General features: G+C 51.4%; 2 protein-coding genes across 3 annotated transcripts in view; one reads left to right on the top strand and one right to left on the bottom strand.

Annotated features, from left to right (window-relative positions):
* Nucleotides 1-2510: 2510 nt before the first annotated feature.
* Nucleotides 2511-4073, top strand: PHLDA2 (pleckstrin homology like domain family A member 2). The gene is made up of 2 exons (XM_076344172.1): nt 2511-3098; nt 3646-4073. The coding sequence occupies exon 1, from the start codon at nt 2665-2667 to the stop codon at nt 3061-3063; it is 399 nt and encodes a 132-aa protein (XP_076200287.1). The 5' UTR covers nt 2511-2664; the 3' UTR covers nt 3064-3098; nt 3646-4073.
* Nucleotides 4074-5559: 1486 nt separating this feature from the next.
* SLC67A1 (solute carrier family 67 member 1) overlaps nt 5560-21426 on the bottom strand; it is a 60965-nt gene continuing 45098 nt past the window's right edge. The window contains exons 8-10 of one of the 2 annotated variants that reach the window (XM_076344170.1): nt 14858-14959; nt 10969-11089; nt 5560-5845 (exon numbers count right to left, since the gene is read on the bottom strand). In XM_076344170.1, the coding sequence (XP_076200285.1) occupies nt 5658-5845; nt 10969-11089; nt 14858-14959 (411 nt within the window). In that variant the 3' untranslated portion in view covers nt 5560-5657. Of the gene's footprint in view, nt 5846-6364; nt 6417-10968; nt 11090-14857; nt 14960-21426 lie in introns of those variants that run through there. The other variant, XM_076344171.1, reaches the window with a different exon arrangement.

Genomic DNA, 21426 nt, shown 5'->3' on the forward strand with positions numbered 1-21426 from the left:
TCTCAGTAAAGGTAAATAGGCTTTAAAACCTACTTTATGGATTTTTTGCATGGTCACAATGCCAGAGACCTAAAATTATGGTATTTTAGTGCACTGGACTTTCCTTTTATATGGTTATCCACTTAACAAGCCCATGCTGTGTGAAAAAGTGGAGCCTTCCTACAATGGACATACACTGGAAACTAGGGTCCCAGTTCTGCAAGAACCTACCTTTTTCTACACTGTGAGCAATTTTTTCACTTTTTTTTCCTAATAAACTTTTATTTTTCTAGCAGCTTTCTAATTTGGCCAGTGCTAAGACAAGCTGACTGTGGTGACAGCTGGGGGAGGCTTTGAATTTATCAAAATGATGGATAAATGCATAAGAAAAAACACTCAGATGAAAGCAAAAGTGCAAAGACAGAGACCAAAGTGCGCTGCTGACCCCGCATCCACAGATGCGAGTTTCATTTAAAAGCTAATTCAGTTTTTTTTTACCGGACCTTTTGAAGCAAGGTGTGCACAAACATGCCAAGTCCTGAAGCCTTTCCACACCGGGAGCCTTCCTCCAGATGTTCTTTGTATGCTCCTGACTTGCTGCCTTGTTTTTTTGCTCTTTTTGAAGTGGTGTCCCATTTCCTGTGCACAAAGACCATTCCCTGTTGTATTTTGGATCACAATTAAAAATATCATAATGATTTCTGCTTAAGATCCAGCTCTGCTCCTCGCTGGCTCCAGCTCCCTTATTCTTATGGGGCCTTTTGGACAGGAACTTGCTGTTTTACGGAGCAGACCAGCATTTGTCCAGAAAATGTAGCTGTGCAGCCTGATGGTTTATCAATCAAAACAAACTATATCACACTAAAAAGTAATCTATAGTGTTGGCTTTCAGGGAAAAGTCCGCAGCTCTTCACACCAGGACACAGCCATGTGTATGGTTTGCAGCCGCTCCCCCACTCCATGAGCAGTGATGGCCAGCGTGGTCTTTCCAGAGCGATCCCCAGCCCATCCCAGCCCGAGAAGCTCAGCCAGACCATTCCTGGCTCATTCATCAACCCCAAGAGCATCGCACAGACCCCCCCTTTGTTCTGGCCCTCCCCACAGATGTGCACACTGCCGCGAATTATCAAAGCATGGCCGTATACTCCAGCTGATGGGTGATTTGCAGCGGAAACGGGTTTGGCTGTAGCTCTAATTTGTTCCCAGGAATGGGCTTCTGACCCTGCTGAAGTCCCCGGGAACGCCGCCAAGCTCTTCAAAGGGGCCAGGCCTCGCTTTGTAAACTCACCTCTGGGGTTTGGCTTGCAAACACCTATAGAGGTGTCGGTCATTGAAGAAAAATGATGGAGGGGAACAGGGCTCAAAGTCCAAGGGGTGATGCTGCAAGAAGTATGTAGCTGAGCAAATACTGCTTCGGAATTCACAGCGTGAATAAGTTCATTAAGCGCAGCCCTGCCCTCGGCTGCAGCATTGAGGCAATGGCTAGGAAGCTGGATCAGCCTTGTGTCAACTATCGTAAAAGGGTGACAAAATGAATGGTGTACAAAAGGAAGGGGCTGCAGGCTCGCACGTGCTTCTTAAATATCACCTCCAACCGCCACAGCCTTTACTGATTTTCCTGTGGCGCTGGGCACTGGCCAGACTATAACGAACTGTGGTGCCTTCCCTGGGAGGAGGAAGTGAGCTGGGGGGAAGAAAATGGGATAAATCCAGTGATTGCAGGAGACAACAAAAAAGATAAGGGGGAGCAGTGTTAATGCAAAACTGGAGAGGTGGGGTGCCCTGAGGAAAGGATGCAGGAAGGGCTGTTAGTGATGGTGCAGAGCCGGCTGGATGTGGGGCCTTAAATGAAGCTGGTGGGTTTGGCCAGGTCCTGGCTGAGCCTCTTAGGGCAACTGGGGGCTGGGGCCCAAAACAGATGCCCGTGGGGTGCCCATGGGAGATGGCAGTGGCCTGCCACAGGCGGGGCTCAGGCCTCTCTGCACCAGGTGGAGATGTCGCCAGGGCAGACCCAACGTGGCAGAGATGCCCTGGCCCAGGACCACAGGGACGTGGTTTTGGGAGCATCGTGTACCCCAGAGTGGACCTGAGATGTGGCAGGGAGTGCTCAGAGGGGCAAGATGGGGGTGCATCAGGTCACAGCAGCCTCATCCTCACCGGGGGGAGACTACCCCTGCTGGGCAGAGGAAACACACGGGGGGGGCAGTACTGGGGTCCCCTCAAGGGGTGGCCGCTGTCCTCCTGCCCACGGCGGCAGCTGAGATGGGGCCCTCGGGGAGGCACCCACCTCCCCACACCCAGCCCGCCCGCCGAGGCGGGGCAGCATCCAGCACCCTCCCCTTTGCTCCCGGGGGACCCCCTCCGCCGACCTCTCCCTCCCCGCAGCCCAGCGCCGACGGGCGGCGGCGAGCGGCGAGCGCGACCCGGGGGGGCGGGCGGGAGGCGGGGCGGCGAGGGGGCGGCGGGCCGGGCTCCCCGGGGGAGGCACCGGAAGGCGCCCGGCGCTGATTCATTGCAATAAATTGTTCCCGTCGCGGCGAGGCTCGGTCATCGCCGCCTGAGCCGGAGCCGGGGCCGCAGCGGAGCCGCCGCCGGAGCCACAGCCACAGCCACAGCCACAGCCACAGCCACAGCCACAGCCACAGCCCGAGCCGGAGCCGGAGCCGGAGCCGCCGGGGAGGGAGGATGAAGATGCAAGCCGAGGTGATCCGCGAGGGCGAGCTGGAGAAGCGGAGCGACAGCCTTTTCCAGCTGTGGAAGAAGAAGCTGGTGGTGCTGACCAAGGACAGCCTCAGCCTCTTCCCCGACGGGCACAAGCGGGCCAAGGGCAAGGAGCTGGGCTTCGGCTCCATCCTCAAGGTGGACTGCGTGGAGCGCACGGGCAAGTACATCTACTTCACCATCGTCACCAAGGACCGCAAGGAGATTGACTTTCGGTGCCCGGACCAGAGCTGCTGGAACGCCTCCATCACCATGGCCCTCATCGACTTCCAGAACAAGCGGGCCATCCAGGACTTCAAGAGCCGCCAGGAGATGGAGCAGGCGGCGGGCGCCCAGGAGCGGCGGCTGGCCCGGGCGCCCTGAGCCGCCGCCGCCCGCCCCGGCCGGCCCGGCCCCAGGTGAGCCCCTCCACGGCCCCTAACCCGCTCCTGCCCGGGCTCTGAATTTTTTCAATTTTTTTTTTTTTTTTATTATTCCCACCCCCTCTTCCCCCCGCCTGCTTTGGGAAATCAGATGGGGACGGGCGGCGGGGGCTCCCCCTGCACCGCTCACCCCCTTTTTTTGCCGGGGGTACCCCCCGGCCCCCACCGCTGCCGCCTCTCCGGCTCGCTGCTGGCCCACGAGAGTGCCTGGCCGCACCCCGAAACCGGGGCGCGCTGCCCAGCCACTTCAGCACAGGAGTTTTGGGGCTGGCTCCCCCTTTCCTGGTGAGGCACTGGGAATTTCTGGTGGGAGTCGGGCTTATGCAGGGTGCTGTGAATTGCGGCTATTAGGGAGGAAATAAGAAATGGCACTTGGCAGTGCTCTCCATACAGAATTTGCTAAAAATACAGTATCTGCGAAAATAAATGCTGAACACTTACTCTCCCTTTAAAGCCTCCCCTTTTTTTTTCTGCCCCGCTGTCCTGTTCGTTTAACTAACCTGCTTTCTCTTGCTGCCTTTAGAGCATACCACTGGACGATAAACCAGATCGAGTGTCTTGGACTGAAATGGGACAGGGTACCAATGAAGGAAAGCGAAGAAGAGAGCTGGAAGCAGCTTGGTTTTCTCCAAGCCTGTTGAGGCTGCTGAGCAAAGAGCCCTGAGCTTTGCCTGAGATGCATTTAAAGAAAAACCAAAGACTTTCATAAAGGACTTCTAGCGAAGCATCCACGTGTTTTGAGTGGCACAGCTTTGTGAACAATTATCTTCTATTTATGAGACGCAAGGAAGATTCAACACTGACTGGTGGTGTTAAACACAATTTAAATTATTTGTAGTATCTATATTTGTATTTATTTTGATGAATGTCTTTCAGCAGTTACTGGTCTTAATATTGCTTTTGCATTAATATGTCCATTCCAAATAAATTACTTGAAATGTTCACTTTTTATTACTATAGTCTGAGCTGCAGTAACTTTTGTTGACATGTTTGTGGAGCGGGCAGTGGTGTAGTGGCTTAAAAAGAGCGGGTAAGCTCAGCTTTTTGGTGCCCTGGGGGGCAGTGGGAGGTGGAGAAAGCCCAGATAACCCATTTGCGTTTGACCTCATCTCCTGACCAGGAAGGGAAAGTGTGTTGAGGTCCAATTCTGGTCAGTGGTGGAAATAGAAAAGCCTACCACAACTTGGGTAAGTGCTGCTTTTGAAGCGCTTTCCCATGTAATTGAATAATGGCGGCTACAGAAGGCACAAGAGCTCCCTCCGACAATAAAATGCCGCTGTCTGCTAACACCTTGCGTCCTTCCCCTGGCCCCCATACCTTAGTGCTGTGCTAAGGCAGAAAACTGGATTCTTGATTTTGGAATAACAGTGCCGATGCTCCATGGGACTCCTCAGCTTTGCCACAAAGCAAGCTGAACTCACCGTCTCCTCTTCCTCCACCTCCGCAGTCTCTAGATCGAGTTAAATTTCTACAGGATAAATGGGAAGAATGGAGACAGTCTTATTCCAATAGCACCCGGACCAAGAAGCTTGGAGAAAAGAGCAGCTAATTTTTTTGTATAAAACTACTGAAGTTTTATTTTGTGAGGCTCAATTATCACTAACTAACTTGAGCTTCCTCGAGAGCAATGCTGCAGCACATGAGTCAGCTCCAGCAGTCAGGACTATGAGCTTAGAAGGCAAAGTACTCGCTACTAATGCTCCAAATTTGGTAATTTCAATCAGGTAATTTCCTTCTCCCAATATCAGTGCAATTCTTGCAGGAGACTTCGTACTAGAGGAAGTTGCAAAGTATGTAATTACAAGCAGCCTGTAGTAAGAGCAAGAGAGACTCAGTACAGGGGGGAAAAAAAAAAACCAACCCTGGAAGGAGGGTTGGCCCCAGTTTCTGGAAGCAGCAGGGAGACTCTGGCACTGCAGCGTGCTAGTCCTGCATCGGGGCTTTGCATCCTCCTTGCACGCTGCTGGCAGCTATGCTGCCGCCCGCCGGGCTCGTGCAGAGGCAGGGTGGCACACGATTGAGCTGTGGATGTAGCAAACATTTGGCCACAGTGTTCAAAAACCTTTGGCCTCGATTCCCCTCTAGCACAAGAATGCCAGAGGTGCATTTAATGCAGCAAAATGACACTCAAAAGCAGATGTGTTTTACCCTGATTTTCCTTGGTACCATTGCAGGGGGGTGAAATAAAAGGCCAAACCAGAGTAGAGACACTGGCTCCTAATCCTCTTAGTTTCGGTGAATCCAAGCAGGAATGCTGCCTGACAACAGCTGAGGATCTGGAGCTATTGCCTGCAATGACAGCCGCTGCTGCGGGGAGAAACCCGATAGCTCCCAGGGTCTTGGAGCCGCCAGCTGCTCCAGCACGGCTCCAAGGCCTTTGCAAACCAATCTGTCCCTTACTCCAGATGCAAATGTTGACAAAAGGCAAGGTATTGTTCAAATGGTTTTATTCCAGGTTTATGGAATAAAAAATAAAACTCAAGAACATCTCTATTTCTATGGAAAAAGTAAGGGGGTTACTTTCTTGCAGCTGAATTATTGGCTTTTCATCTCTCTCAGCGGGATTTTACTCTTTAAGAGGTAAACAAACAAACCTATATTGACAATTAGCTGTAAATAGCCGAAGGAGGAGACTCCAAATTGTTTGTATAAAACTCCGCCGATGGTGGGGCCCACTGTCCGGGTCAAGGGCTGCACTGAGGCGCAAATCCCGAGCATGGTACCTAGGAGAGATGGCAGAGACATGCAGGTGTCAGGGTGAGGGCAAATCTTGGGATGGGAAAGCAGAGAAGAGTGTGTGGAAGCCTCTTCGTCCCTGATGGCATTCCCCTGCAGTAGTAGCACATCATGTCAAATAATCTCTTGCATTAATTTATAGAGGTCCAATTAGGGTTCGTTAAGGCTAAGGACTCTTGGAGGCATGGGGACTAGTTTCCACCATGAGCCAGTTCAGCTCTTTACTGAGTGGTCCAGATGACCATAATGCTGCCTGAAAGGCAAGCTGGTGCTCACCGCTGCATTCACCGGGGTCCAAGGATGACTTTGGTCCCAGAAGATGCTTCTGAACGTTGCACTCAACAGGGCTGGTAACTACTGCATGGGGTTAGGGATGGAGAGATAATTTCTAGGGTCGTGTTCAAGACTTCCAAGCAAATCACAGATTCTTCCAATATCAGTTACCTGAGAGGGCTCTGTTCCACCCATGCTGCTATTGCCATTTCTTCTCTAGTGGGGGACAGAGGAACAGCTCTCAAGGGCTTAGCAGGAGTGAGAGGCTTAGGTCTAGCTAGATCTCTAAGAATAAATAAATAAAACCACAGATAAAGACTGAACCCCCTTGAGATAGTCCCCCACCCCCCTTGCAAAAAGAACGGATATTTCAATTTGGATGGAAATGCAAGCCCTTCACCCGGCTGGGCCAGTTCCCCCTCCAGCAGCTCTCCCATTTGCATCGTTAACAGGAACCCGGCGGACAGGGAAGCACCTCCAGTTTAGCAAAGGCAGTTTTTTTCCTACATACAGCTGGACAGCCAGGATGTCCCATGGGACACAAAGATGGCCCCCCATGCACCCGGCGTGCTCTTTGCTCTGCGGTCTTCGTGCAGGATAGCTATCACACTCAGGGGAGCAGAAAATACCCGGCTGGCCAGAAAATCATTAGCCCCCAACACTGGGAAGAAGGGCAAGCTGGCAGCATATGCAAGAAACTTGTGCCCCGCTCTGAAATGATGTTTGCAATTATTTTTTTTAATATCGGTATGATTATTTGGGCTGTTGGCACCAATTTTCCACCAAGACATGCATTGAGGCATTGCTGCTGCACAAGGCCAGCAGTGTCTGGGAAGAGGAGGATGCTGTCCCACATGCAAGAAGATGTGGAGCCGAGTGTGATATTTAACGTGGGCAGCCACAGGGAAACGATCCCTGGCTCCAGGAGAAAAGAGGCAGCCAGGTGTTCGCGTAATGCCGGCCAGCGACTGCTGGGCTTTTATCAGCATGCTTAAAATACTTGTGCAATGAGCCTGAGCCAAGGGTGTAGCTGTGTGGAGAGGGAAGTCTCCCGGGAAGCGCTGCCGAGCGCTCCTCCCGCGCATGGGAACACAAAGGCGTTGGGTGGGACCTCGCCTTGACCCTTTGCCAATGGGAACCATCCCACAACCACCAAAATTTCTGGGCAGGTTTTGCAATTATTTTTTCCCCTCTAGGTATTTGAATTAAACTAATTACTACGTACAATTGCCAAACTGGCTCTTATGATTGAGGAGGTGCTTTTTTTCCTTTCCTTTTTTTTTTTTTCTGGAGCAGAAATCCATCCTCTTAAAAGGCCAGGCTCTCCCTCTGCACTTCTGTAACATGTTGCTGAGAAAGATAATTTCTATTTAATGGGCTTAAATTAGATCCCTCATGTCAGACGCCCTCCAGTTTTGGGACATTGTAAATCTCGGCTCTGCAGCGTGGCCCTAGCTCTGTTGCAAAGCTGTGCATGTGATGGCTCTCATTTAAGGCAAGACCTTTAACTGGGACAAGTCACCACATCAGCAGAAAAATTCTTGCGTCGCTTTGTGCAGCTCTGCCAACGCACATGCTTACCTTCTTCATCACGGCTATCCCACTTTCTGAAGCTTCCCTGCCAATTTTTCTCCCTTCCCAGCTTTTTTCCACCTTTTCCCATACCTGGCATGACCTGTCTCGGCTGGGCGCCCATCCTCCCCTCCTGCCCCAGCCCTCCTCTCCTCCCACAGGTTTCAGGTTTGGGTGCTGTAGGCTCCCCAAGCCGTGTGGCTCCGTCCCTCCTCCCAGCCTCTGCTGCGCTGGAGCGCCCCGGCTTGCCTTCCTTTCCAGCTCACATCCTGTTGCCACACTCAGATGATGGTGCTGGCCCAGATCAGCCACACGCCTGCGGGGCAATCGCAGGGCCTAATTTAACAATTGGGTCATCGCTACCAGTGGCCGCCTTCAAACCAGCAAAGCCCAAGCAAAGCTGGGGGGGTTCAATGCGCCGAGCCCTGCCTGGCTGCAAGCTCTCCTCCCAAGGTTTGGTGTCTGACGTGCAAATAAAATCACAAAACGTGGGTCCGTTACTCAGGGAGGCTCTGTTGGGCTTCCTCCCTCCCTGGCCCAAGGGCGGGGGGCTCTGTGCAGAAACAAGACCTCCATTCTCGGGGAGGGACTGGGGTTGACAAGGAGTGCTTGTACAGATGCAAGTCCCCTTGGGCTCGGGACTGCCTTCCCACCAGCTCGCACGCCCAGCTGAACAGCACGTGCACGTGGGGCAGAATTTTCCCTTCCTGCCTTTGAAGATGAGGAGAGGGAAAAAAAATATCAAAGGGAAATGCATGAAATAATTTCCGCTCTCTTGCCTTCAGTGCAAAGCCCCAGCCATAAGCAAAGAGCAAGTGGCAAACTCATCAGCCTTGGTAGGAAGTGACCTTGGTCGGTCCTGAAAGCAGGATGATGGGTGCAAGGGATGGTGCCATCCTACATCCCACTGTTCCCTTTCTGAGACACCTATTTAAAAGGCAAGGAGAGTGACTCAGTGTCTAGCAAGGGTGGACAGGTTATCCTCCTGCAATGCCCCATCCGTTCCAGCCCCGCAATGAGACGGACACCTGAGCTCAGCCCAACCTCCAGCTCTTTGGAAAGCCTCTCCCTGGCCCAAAGAAAAACCTCCACAGGCTCTGCCGGCCCCAGGCTGGCAAAAACATCAGGAAAAGACAGCAGCAAGGCTCAAAAGTGATGTTTCCAAAGGCAAATTCCCAACATGTGATTTCCTTGCATTAACTAAAAGTTGTTGCAAGCTAGCGCTCAGGTTTTTGACATGGTGACAGTGAGGCTTTTTCATAAAGCCAGATTTCCACACTCTTAGAAAAGTGGGGATTTCTAACACGCCACCAAAATGCTCGCTTCGCAGAGCCGGTCTCAGGCTCGCATAGGAAGGAGCAGCCTTTTAGCTGCTGTACGGGTGGAGCAGCCGTTGCGGGGTGCCACCCACATCCAGAGACGGATGGCAGGCATTTTAATAGCTGCATTTCTCTGCGAGACACCCACGCCGTCACTGCCGCAGCTGCTGCGGAGAGGCAACTCGCCGGGATGCGGCTCTGCTGTGTCAGGCATTCCTGCCTTTGCCCCGGCCCCTGCCTGGGTGCGTCCAAAACAAGCACAAAACCATCAGATGCCTCTTCCCTCAGAAACATTGCAAGGAGGAAGCAGTGTTTGAAAGGTGCGGGCCAGGGAGGAGCGATGGAGACAAGGTTTTCCCCCAGCGCCACAATCCTCTGAGCCAGCAGCATCCCTCCTTGGCATGCCCAGTTTCGAGCCAGCCGTAACTCTGCAATTTGTAGTAGCACTTGACACGGCATCAGCCCAGGATGGACGGGCAGAAGAAAGCCCTGGACAGCCCATGGCTTTCCCGACGTCCCATGACCCCCTCCTGACTGTCCACGCCGCCCCATGGGCCACCTTCATCCTGCCCTGCCGTCCTGCCCTGCCATGCGGAGACTGTCCATCCCGCCGACCGGCAAGCTGACCTAACAACATACGCAAGCGGGGAGCAGGGTGAGGCAACCAAACCCGTTTTCCTCTCTGACCAAAGCTTGCCTCTGGGCTTTAAAAGCCAAGCAATGCTCCGGTTTTCCTCACAAAGCCCCTTTGAGAGGAGCCTGGATGAATTCCAACTTGGCTGTACATCCCAAAGCCACTTGGTGCCCTTCCCCCTCTGGCTGTCCGTCCTTGCGTGAACATCGCTTCAATTCATGAAACAGCAGATTTTCTTCCCATCCGAGTGCAGGGGCAGGGACATCCCCAGTCCTCACTTCCCCGGGAACTAAGTGGTCCTCCCATGTAGAAGTACTGCACTCGGAAATCACGGGCTCCCAGCATTTGTAGGAGATGCAGTGGTCAGCTCTACAAATAAACTACTGAAGTGACATTTAGAAAAGCTCTTCATCCAGAATCACCTCAAAAGTGCTTCATAAACTTCACTAAGGGGCTGTGCAAACTGTAACTCCCATTCTCAGTAGGGTCTGTGCAGAGGTATCTGCTCAGATGGCTGCTAGGGAAGACAAAGGGTGCAGGCTGGCATCCCAGAAAGGCTCAGCTAGAGCAGAGAAACTCTCGGGTACCTGGTGAACGCAGCTTGGGGAGCAAACCCTGAAAGAGCTTGAGCAAAAGACACCAAACTGGGTTAACCCAGCTCCATCCTGGGACAAACTCAGCAAGGCTCCCATGACAATAATGTAGGCATATTTCCTTTGTTGACAGAAGAAAAAACCCAGGTATAGAGATTTGTGTGTCTACTACTGCATTTTAGCCCCCTTGTACAGAGAAATATAGTTTCAACTCAAGCACGGCCAAAATGTAAAGAGGGGGGCAATTACTGCATCAGGCAAAACATGTTTCCAAAGAGCGATCCAGAATACCCTCCTGAGATGCCCTAAGTTAAAAGGCGTGAACGAACAGCCCCCTCAGTCACTCTCATGGTGGAAAAGCAGCTTTTTTTTTTTTTCTTGAACATATCTTGGGTTCACATGGAAAAGAGAGTTTAGGAGAGGCTTCCCTTACTGCGTCCGGCACTATGGATGTCAGCAGGTGGCACAGGACCAGGAGCACTGGGTCGCAGGATGCTTGCTCAATGTTGTTCAAGCTCATCCTGTATTAGCCCTGCCAGTCCCCATTCATCCACTCTGCTGACACCCACTGCACACAACTGCCAAGTCAGATTTCCTGGGGAATCGGGCATTTGCCATGAATGTACCCCAGCACTCAATAGCAGCGGCATGAGCTGGGAAGCACCTGATGGACTCAAAAACGAGAAAAGACCAGTCTCATCTTTTTTGATGAGTCTTACCGGTGTCGGAGGAGGGGACGGCCTTGGTGAGGATGCTGTCGGTGATGGTGCCCAGCGTGCTGAAGGCGAACACCAGTGGCACCGCAACGATGCAGTAGTGCCACACGGTCCTCATCAGGGACTAAGGGACAGGACAAAACAGACCACGGATCATTAGAGTGCACAAGTGGTGACTTTGTGGCAAGAAACAACCTAGAAAAACACCACAAGCCAAACCCATGACTTAGATAAATTGTGGGAGCCACAACTGATAGATGATGGTGCGGCTTTGGCCATTGCAGGGTCTTTCATAGCCCACCATTTGTCTGCAGCAAATTATTCCAAGCATGCAGCGCAAGTAGCAAACGATACCCTACAATCTGGCAGCACGTTTCTCTGGCACTGCTGCAGGTATTTTTAGTGTCTGGGAATTAGTGACGTCCCTGCACCCTTCCCCCCGTCTTCTGTCTCTTGTCCAACTCCTGAGGAAACGTTGAACAGCAGATGCATGCGGTGTACTTCAGGAAGCCGCCATTACTTATACAAAACAGCCCAGAGAAGGCATTTCAGTTCATTATCATAAATAATTAAAACCAAACTGAGCTTGTCAAAATAAATGAGCGCAGTGCATTATGTAACGCCGTACCTTTGGGATTTCTAATCCTGTTCTGCTTCTTCCTTGTTAATAAATTCACCAAATTCAGTAATCTGGAATAGGTCTTCTGACCATAAGTGCACATTAGCGAGCATAATTAGGGAGAGTAATGATTTTGTTATTGCACATATTCTTAGTGGAGACATCCTTCCAGCTGTTTAATACTGAAACAAAAGTGGTGAAGCTCCCTAAGCCATGGGGCTAGAGCGGCTCTCGGCTCATTCACAAGCCCTGCTGGTCAAATGAATGGATTTCTCTGGGGCATGGAAAGGAAATTCCCCCTTTCTTGCAAGTCTCCTGTCCTCACCCGTGTCTCAAGGTGTGTTATTGCGGCTGGAAAACATTTCTGTCCCTGGTTTAGCCAGAAGTTTCATTCTCTGGAGCTCTCTCTCCTACGATCTGGTCCCTGCCTCTTGGCTACAGAAGATGGAGAAGCCCAGAGACATTGCTCACTAATGACTTGGAAATATTGAGGTTTATTCCTAGTTCTCCTCTAGACTCACACACAGCCAGGTTTCTCTCCTCAGAGGAGCTCTTTGCCTACATTTTGGTTAAGATCTAGGCACTTCTGGTTGAGGAACCAGAGAACAAAGACAGAGGAAGAGGTATTTTGTACATAAACATTCAGACGGAGGGAGACTAATTCCTTGCTAGGGCAAATGTAATTGCAGGACAACATTGCAGAGCTCATAGGAAAAAACAGCTTTAACCCTCCCCTGCCTTGTATGAATTCCCTCATGGGCTGAAGCAAGTGGGCAGAAAAGAGCTGAGCCAAGTCTGTGCATCCTGTAAAACCAGGGGAAATGGCTCCTCGCTCCTGTGAGACTCGGAAAGGACCAGAGCCAGGCAGAGCCCGGTCTCTGCTACTCCTCAGCTGGGTAGGTAGCAGTCTTTTTGACCTGAGCAGATCTGAAGGCATTTTTCAGGTGAGTGAGGCAGAACCAGGAGTTTTAGCAAACATGCTCAAAAAGCAAACGCCTGGGAAATGCAGGCAGCAAGGCAGGACGAGGCACCGCCGTGCCTTCAAAGAGAAAAACTTCCCCGTCGCAAACGCCAAGCCCTCCTACACCCCTGCCCACGTGCTCCCGGCTTGCATCTGCAGATCAGACACTGGCTCTCCCCTCCTCTCCTTTTCCAGGTGTTATTGTCGAGCTCGCAGCACACCCCTTCCCTTCTCCAGCTGCCGATTGCTGGGAACTACCTGCAGCCTCTTCCCAGCTGCACCGTCTGTCTGCTGCCACTGGTGCCCGCCTTCCAAAAACACTTCAGCCCACCTCCCAGTGATATGAAGTTGAGTTTCAGAGTGTCTTTTATTAACAGCTAACTTTCTCCTTGCTTCCATGCTTTGGGGAGGGGATCTGCTTCGTTTGGAGGCCAGATGCAGCAAGGGCACAGTAGGCGGGATGCTCCTCCACCGGCGGCTGTGCAGGATTAAAAGCTTCACGCATTAATCTCTGCATTTGGGGCCTGCCACTGTGACAGCACTCATCCCCGCCCAGACGGAAAGCCACCCCAGAAACGGATGTTTTCTCGGCAGCCACTCAAACAGAGCGCTTTTTAATAAGGCGCCCCTGGTGCAGAGGATCACAGCTGCTTTTGCCTATGAATAGTTCTCATGGAAAGTCATTGCTGACCCTTGTCCCCAGGCCTGCGCTGTCAGGATGTCCACAGCCCTCCAGGCTTGGTGTAATTGCCAACTCTAAAATGAACTTCCAGCAGCGATTTCCCTTCCCCGCACAGCCGCTGTGAGCCTCCCCGCACTAGGACATTAGCCGCTGCAAGCTGTGCCGCCCCGTGTGCCCCTCCACTGCCATTGAGGCTTTCTCTCCTACCTCCAGCCGCCTCCAGCCTTCCCTGTCAGTGAGACCTTGGTGCACAAGAGCCATTTACTCCATGGTTGCCCCTCTGCCTGATTGCTGTGGGACTGGGCTTTGGCACAGGGAGCCAGTCCCAGCAGCACTCTGCCCTGTGCCCGGTTAGGGGTGCTCAGGTCTCCAGATGGGCCAGGTCCACCTTGGTCCCACCTAATTGCTCCCACCCATGACCAAAAAACAATGGCAAGACCTTCAAAGCCCTTCCCAGGCCATGCTCAGGAGCACCAAGCCCTGTGCCAATGTCCCATTCTAAGGTGGCACATTGATGCCAGCCAAAAACATGCAACACCAGCCGGGAGGGACCCTTCCCAAGCATCCCACCACTCGGCAGCATCTCTGAGAGCCCCAAAATCCCAGAAGCGGGACCGCGCTCTATCTGCAGAGCCAACCCTTTGTCTGCATCCATCCTCCTTTCCGAACCTCATCTCGGACACATGATTTAGCCTCAGATTAGCAGAGGTGCGTAGGTGCATCATCTCATCCGTGTAGCTGGGAACCACGAGCCTCAATACCCCCCAGGATTTGGCCCTGACCTCCCCATGGCTGCAGCGTGGTTGTGGGAATGGCAACCATCCTACCCGCACCGGCGGGAGCACCAGCACCCTGGCAGCAAGGCCCGAGGCCAAATCCTGCAGGGAACGTTGAAAGGTTGATGCAGCTCGACCATCCTTTGGGCCCATAGGTGTGAACCCTTCCTCCGTGCCCATTGCCTGGGCAGAGCTATCGGTTCCCCGAGCGTGGCTTATCTGAGCAAACATGATTACCGGCAGAGCTGCCTATGTCAACTCAGTTTTCCAATTACCGTTTGAGATTGGCATCAACTGTCGCCCATGCAGATACAACTGGCAATGGGTAACATCACTCATCCCAAAATGGAGGAACAAAATTATTGTCCTGCTACCCCCTTCCCCAAATACTCTCAGCTTGGGGAAATTAGGCAAAAATAAAGCCCCAGAAGAAGAGCACACAACTTCCGCTGTCTCGCAGCAGCCTACAACCACAATGATTTTCCCCCATAATCTTCATTTACTTTCTGGGTAGTTCAGGAAATGCAGTCACTGACAAGACTGAGGGCAGGATTTCTATGCAAATCCAGTGACTCAGGAGGGACTTAATGAGTTTCTGTGCGAGATTAATTTTTTTTTTTAATCCCCGTATCTATTACTCATGCGGCTCTTTATCGTTATTTGGCACGGTGCTTATGCTGAGCGCGGCTCTGTTTGCACAGAGGCCCAGGAGAGCTGGTTTCCTCCCGCCACGAGGACCACCCAGCAAAGCCACTGGTGGCATTTCAAGGGGCAGAGCTTGCAGCCAGATCTCACGGACCTTGTGTTGCTGCATTATTAAAAGGCACCATGGATTATTTCACGCTGAGCCTTACCATGCCTAGGCCCACGCCGGCAAAGATGAAGACACTTAGCCTGAGCAGGGTCCTCTCCGTGCAGTGGTTAGTGAGTTTTCCAACAACCAGACCCTGGACAACCTGGGAAAGAAGCACACAAGCACCATTAAGCCTGATGTATAACAATTTAAACAAGCTTGAAAGAGGACTACTACAGTGCTTCAAGCAAATGGAAGGCAGCAAATGGGTTATTCCCTTGCTTTTTTTGGAGAAGAAGGGACCTCACTGTCATGGTAAATGGCTGGAAGACAGGATCCATTATTTCAAGCGTTTTGCATCCTAGGGATAGATCCATCCCGTCAGCTGAAAGTCTTTACTCAGAGTGCACGCCTGAGTTTACCATCACTACCTACTCACCAGTGGTGATTGAAACTTTCTAAAAACACTTGCAGATACAAATGAATTTTTCTAACTCACTCATGATGGTTTTGTGAAATACAATTGAAACTAAGGTCTTCATTCTTGGCAAGTACTTCCAAAGAAAAACTGTACATTTGTATGCAGAGGAGGAAAATGCCTCCTTTCCTGTACTTTCTCTTGCCATTACTTTAAACTATAAATATACAAATTGGGTGGTTCATCGTTTTTAGACAGGAAACAAGTATGACGGAGATGCTAATAGCCAGCCCCAGCAGTACGCGCAGACGTGAGGGATGGGGAACTGGTTTTACAGATTTAAAATAAAAACTGGGGGAGAGGGGGAGGGAAGGAGGAGCGAAAAAATTTAAATCCCAGGAAGTATTTGGCTTTTCCAGCACTTTGCAGAGCAAAGATTCCCTCTTTTATTTCTCTGTTTGGCATCTCTCATACTTCAAGTAATGCTGGCCCAAGTGGACATGAGAGGACAGAGGCGGGAAGACATCACTTTGAAAACAAACCCCAACCGACTGCGTTTCAGGGGAGGGACAGATAGGAATCTACCGAGTTTTCCCTGCCTTGTAAGGGTTTGTTTGATCCAAGTGAAAACCCCTCCGACTTGAAAGAAGAGCTCTAGTTCAAAATGCTTTGTTTGGTGCAATGGCTTTGTTTCAATGGCAGTCCAGCCTGGAGAAAACCTCGGTGCTCTGCCTGGACCTGGAACGATGCTACACCACGCTTAGCCTTGCTGTGTTAGTCCTAAGGGTGAAACCGAAACTCAACTGAAAGGAAATGAGTGCACAATGAATAAGAAAGTTATTAAAAGGAAAGGAAATGTTAACCTATGACAAGCAGTCCAGAAAAGCAATTTAATTATTAAAATAAAACAAAAAAGCAAAAAGTAAATAGTAATAGAGTGAAAATAAAATAAAGTTGACATAAAGAACAATAGATACAAATTGAATATATTTCCAACAAGCTACAACTTAATGGAAAAACATCAAAATTTGACTTTTCACATTGCTTCAGGGCACAAGCCATTTTTGACATGAGGGCACATTGCACCAAGCAGACATTTTGGTTCCCAGTAGACACTTTTTCTGCCTCCTTTTTGTCCCCATCCCCACCCTCAGGCAGGGCTTGAGAGCTCAGCTCACGTGTGCCCAGCCACCACGTGACGGTGGCATGGGCCCCACGTGTCTCTCCTGGGTTGTGTCACCCGCCAAGTGGCCTCGGGGACACTGGCGGACCTGCTGCGGTGCAATGCTTGGACGATGCATGGGGTGACCTGAGTCATCCCGGCTGAAAGCCCTGCCGCGGACATGGGAGGAGGCTGATACCAGCCCCAGCGGCTCCTGCTCGGGGGGGGGTGGTGGGGTGGGTGGAGGAGCTGCTGAGTAATGCTTCATTAAGCTGAGTGCTCCTAAAATGAAGAATCGTCATTAACTTTTTGCAACTTCCCAGTCCCGCCGGCTCACCCCGGCCAGGGCTGTGCTGAGTCACGCAGGACAGGGGCTGAGCCCCGTCGCAGGGCATGGCTTGACTCAGCGGTGGCATCACCCAAACCCCAGTTCAGCTCTGCTGAGCCACCAGAGGAAAGGAAACGTTTCTCAATTTGCCCAGACTTGAATGGCATATTTAATTGGGATACACCATGCAGGTGCAGCCCGGTCCCTGCCCTTCCTTGAGTCATTGGGGTAGAACATCAGCAACTTCCCAGAGCAGTCTGGTCTGATGGCCGTGGGAGTGGCGTACACAAAAATGTCTCCATCACTACATGTGAGCACCTAAGCGCAGGGAACAAGTGCCACTGCAGCAAAGCAGGCAGGACCTGGAGATGGGCAAACCGGAGGCCACCAGGGCTGTCCCCAGAGTGAGCAGGGCAGGGGGATGGTCCTTGTGCCAAGGCTGGCATTCGGCATGGGCTTCCCCATCACTCGGACTGGGACAATACGAGCACAAGGTAAAACTCCACTGCTGAACCAAACAACTCGGTGCTGGGACTTTTTCCAAGGGCGTCAGCCCAAGTCACCTGCTTTCCCTTTGGGGCTGAGCAGCCATCCTTGTGTTATACAGACTGCAGCCTCCCCACTGGTTATCTGGGCTGCTGGACTTCCCTCCCCAGCACGGTCGTTGTTGATCCAGCCATGAGCCCTAGGCAGGCAAGGCCCATCATCTTAATTTTGGACACCATCAAACACCAGTGCCTTGATTTAGACGCTGGATAATGTTTCCAGTCACCGGGAGTTCCGGCCTCACTTCCAGTCTGAATTGAGACCTGAAAACCCATTACTTCCAGCCTGCAATTTTCCCTGGGCGTGCAGTCCCCTGGTTTGCATGAGCGGCAGCCGCCCGCACAGGCACATTTGGGAAGGAGGAATTAAAAGGTGGTTCATGTGCACTCTCCCATGTAAGGTTTTGGACGTGTGCTGCCATTGCCAGGGGGTAGCGGCGGCATCCTGGATGATTTGGCCATCATCACTCCCATGGATAAGCCCTAGTGGCACTGAAGAGGCAGCAATGGAATTTATCCTTATTTTTATTCCTGCTGGCGCGTTCTAGGCTTTTCCCTTGCACGCAACCTCCCATTGAGATAGATAGACTGTGATAGGCCTTCCCGTCCTGCATTTCATTTTGCCTGGATGGTACTTGCCTTTGTAACCTGACCTCCTTTGAAGTCGGGGAAGAGCCAGTGTACCTGACTGGAATGCCTTCTGCCATCAATAAACAAAAGGGAGAGGAAATTGTTTGCAAGTGAAATAGCAGGCACTGCCCGTGGCTGTGTACATATGTCACAGGATAAACCAACTCATCTTTTTTTTCCTTCCCCTCCTCCTTCTTTAAAGGCAAATAAGTCTCCCAATAAATGCATAAGAACAGCCAAAACTCTCCTTGGTGTTATGCTGGATTCACCAAACTGGGGATTCGCTACATTAGTTCAGCCAATCACGTAGAAAAATACTCTTTACCTCTATCACTGTAGTTGATTTCTGGGAAGACAGCAACTCCCACTTGCTCAGAAGAGCTAATTGCCCATTTTATTGTTAACCTCATTAACAAATTTCAGAAATCCCTTGCAGGATGGAAAAGATTATTGCTGTTTGAAGGCTTAAGGTGCTAGTTTTTGGAAGACTTTTGAACGGTGAAGCACTAACCTTGCTGCGTGGAGCCGCTGCTGAGCAGGACTCGCACCCGCAAGTAGCTAACCTCATCGGTGGAGGCTGGAGGAGTTACGCAGATGCTCGGCTGGTCCTCCGCACTCAGCGGACACAGGACTGTTTCTACAGATTCTTCCATCAGCACTGATCGAAAGCTTGACAGAGCCCAGCAACAAAATAAATTCCCTTTCACCCAACAGCCTGGAAATGAAAAGGTGCAAGAAGGTTGGAGAGGCAGGCGCAGCAGGCAAGATAAGCTGGTACAGCCTAGCAAAGAAGATGCAGCGCCCCATCCCTAGCACAGATAGCATGATTCACATCAGAGGCAGCCTCCCACGCACTGGACCTGTATCTCTTGCCTTTGAAATTGTGCCCGGCTGGCAGTTCCCAGGGCGAGTGCAGGGCCGGCTGGGGTGGGACGCGCGGGTGGGCACCAGCTGGGGCAGACCTCAGGGGGCAACAAAAATCACAAGGCTTTTCTGTATGGGCTGAAGGTGGTGCAAAACCTTGGGCAGGGGAAAAGGGAGTTGTTTTACTGACAAGGCGATGCCAGAAGGCGCTTGAGAAGTAGTTCAGGTCTTGCAGAGGAGCAGGAGGGCAGTGGGACTGGAAGGAGACCTGATGATGAGGACCAAACTGCTGAAGGCAGCACTTTGCGAACAGGGGGAAGAGGACCGTGTGTTTTGCAAACTCCAGCCTAATCGCTTTCCTTCCCCCTCCAACCTGCCCCCTCCACAGATTTAAATCCTTCAGAGCCAGGAAACTGGAGAACTTTCTATTTGTTGTTGCGAGGTCCTTTCACCGAGTGGGTTTTCCCCCTAGGCATACCTGGCTGTAATTAAATCCCCGGCTCTTTAATCATCTCTTTTGCTGTGCAGGGGAAAAAAAAAAGCAAGAGGGACAGACTGGTGATAAGATGATACGCAATGTAAATCTCTCCTCCAGGAATCTCTCTCATCTTTTCAGGATCACTCCGTACCAACTTGTCCCTCCAGAAGCTGCACAGCTAGAGGTGGAGTTTGTATAACAATACGAATTTAAATGCAGTAAATAGAACAGATGTCTTATGATTTCTTGATCCTCAGGGTAATAAATATCTACCCCTTTGTCCCACCCAGAGTTTTTGTTTAGTGCGTTTTGCTTTGGTTTTTTTGAGAAAAAGTTCTTAAAGGAAAGCTTCCCCCACCCCCTCCTGCGGTTTGAAATCTAAGCATCAGATGTGACTTTAGATACCAACCAGGGACTCCAGGTATTTCACTTGCCTAATCCTCCAGTGGCATTTTCCAAGCCAGATACCATGCCTGGAAGTTCTCCATGCTATTGTGCTCGCAACTCCAAAAAAAGCCGGAGTCTAGGCCCGCTTCTGCCCATTATGTAAAGTTAAATTATTTTAAATTATTATGAAATTAATTATTCTCTGGAGGGAGATTGAACGGCATCTCACACTGCCAGGCATTCACTCTGAGGGAAATTTCATTCGCATGGCTTCTGAGATGAGAGGACTCTGGAAGCCCAGCCCCAGAGGACAGAGGGATTGCGTCCCTGACGGGCTCTCACACCTCTTGCCTGGAGACCCACTGGCAATCAGATAAAGATGCTTCAAACGTATCATGAGCAAGGGAATCTCTGCAACCCAAGACACCTGGCACAGAGGTCCCCCTCCCGCTGTCTGCCTTCCCCTCCTCATTTCGTAATCTCCCACCTGACTCCTCCTTCTCGACTTAGGCTGGCACAGTCCCAGCTCATCAGACAGCCCCACACTATCAGGGTGCTTCAAGTATCACTGCAGAGCCCTGGATTGCTCGAATTACCCCACACTTGCTATTTTCACTTCCCCATCAGCCCACTCCAGCCTCGGTCATATTCCATTTTCTAAGCAACAACTTTGTTTCCTCATCAGACAGCTCTTTATCCCAATGCTATGACACCACCTTCCCGCACACCCTTCTCTGACCTCGTTTGGCTCTGTCCCGACCCAGAAGTGAGCCCCCTTCCCACCCTCACTCTGCTTAAGCCTGCCCCACACTTTCCAATATCCTCTGCTATTAGATGATGCTCTTTGCCTAATCACAAACAGTAATTGGCACCAGCTCCTGGGCCAGTGCTTCATCCAGAGAGCCAGGAAGCTCCCGTTCCCTGTGGACAGGTACTCCCATGGGAACTTTTAGAACAATACATCAGCAGACGTATTACTTTGGGCCACTCAGGTCTCCATGAGACAGGCTGGGAGCAGCAGCAAGGCAACCTATGTCCCTCCACTCAGGGGTACAAGTGGCAGCAAGAAGAGGTACCACCAGCGCAGGGGTGAAGGGTGACCATGCTGTGGGCAGCCAACTCGGCAAAGGGAAGAGGGTGCCAAGGATGCCCCATGCCATGAGTGGTGGTCATTGATGCTACATGCACAGCATTGCAAGGACAAAACCCTCCACCAGCACCAGCTGAGCCACTTCACTGCTGGCAAGTGCCATGAACCGTTCGCATGTGGACAGAGCTGATGCTCAGCAAGGGAGCAACCAAGAGAGGTGCTCTGGGGAGCGGCCAGCCAAAGCCCATGAGGCTCCCGGGCTCCAAAAACCAGCCCTGAATCTGCCTTCCAAACCCTCAGGGATCCTTGCAGGCTGGGCACAGGGCAACCCCCCATATGTTGGGGTCCTGTGGGGTCATAAAGTGACAAGACGGGACCAAGCACAATGAGGTGAGGCTGAGGAACTCCAGATGGGATCCCTCAGGAGGGCTGCCTGAATTAGCTGGGCTGCTCACTAACATCCTCCATCTGCAAAGGTGGCAAATGCCTCGCCTCCCACGGGGTCGGTGTTTCTGTGCTGATCTCTCCATGCAAAAAGGTGTTTGAGATACCGACAACAAAGTACTTGAGTTGCCTACTGAAAATTAGGTGGACTGACCCAAAGCCATTCAAAATCTCCTCTCTAGGTTCTCTGCAGCTGACTTAAATGGGAGGAACAGTGAGAAACAGAGATGTTTACAGTGCATTGGCCGATTCTCACCACAGTAGGTTAAATGAGGCTGAGAAGC

Source organism: Aptenodytes patagonicus, chromosome 7 (assembly GCF_965638725.1).
Source record: "Aptenodytes patagonicus chromosome 7, bAptPat1.pri.cur, whole genome shotgun sequence".
Taxonomy (NCBI): domain Eukaryota; kingdom Metazoa; phylum Chordata; class Aves; order Sphenisciformes; family Spheniscidae; genus Aptenodytes; species Aptenodytes patagonicus.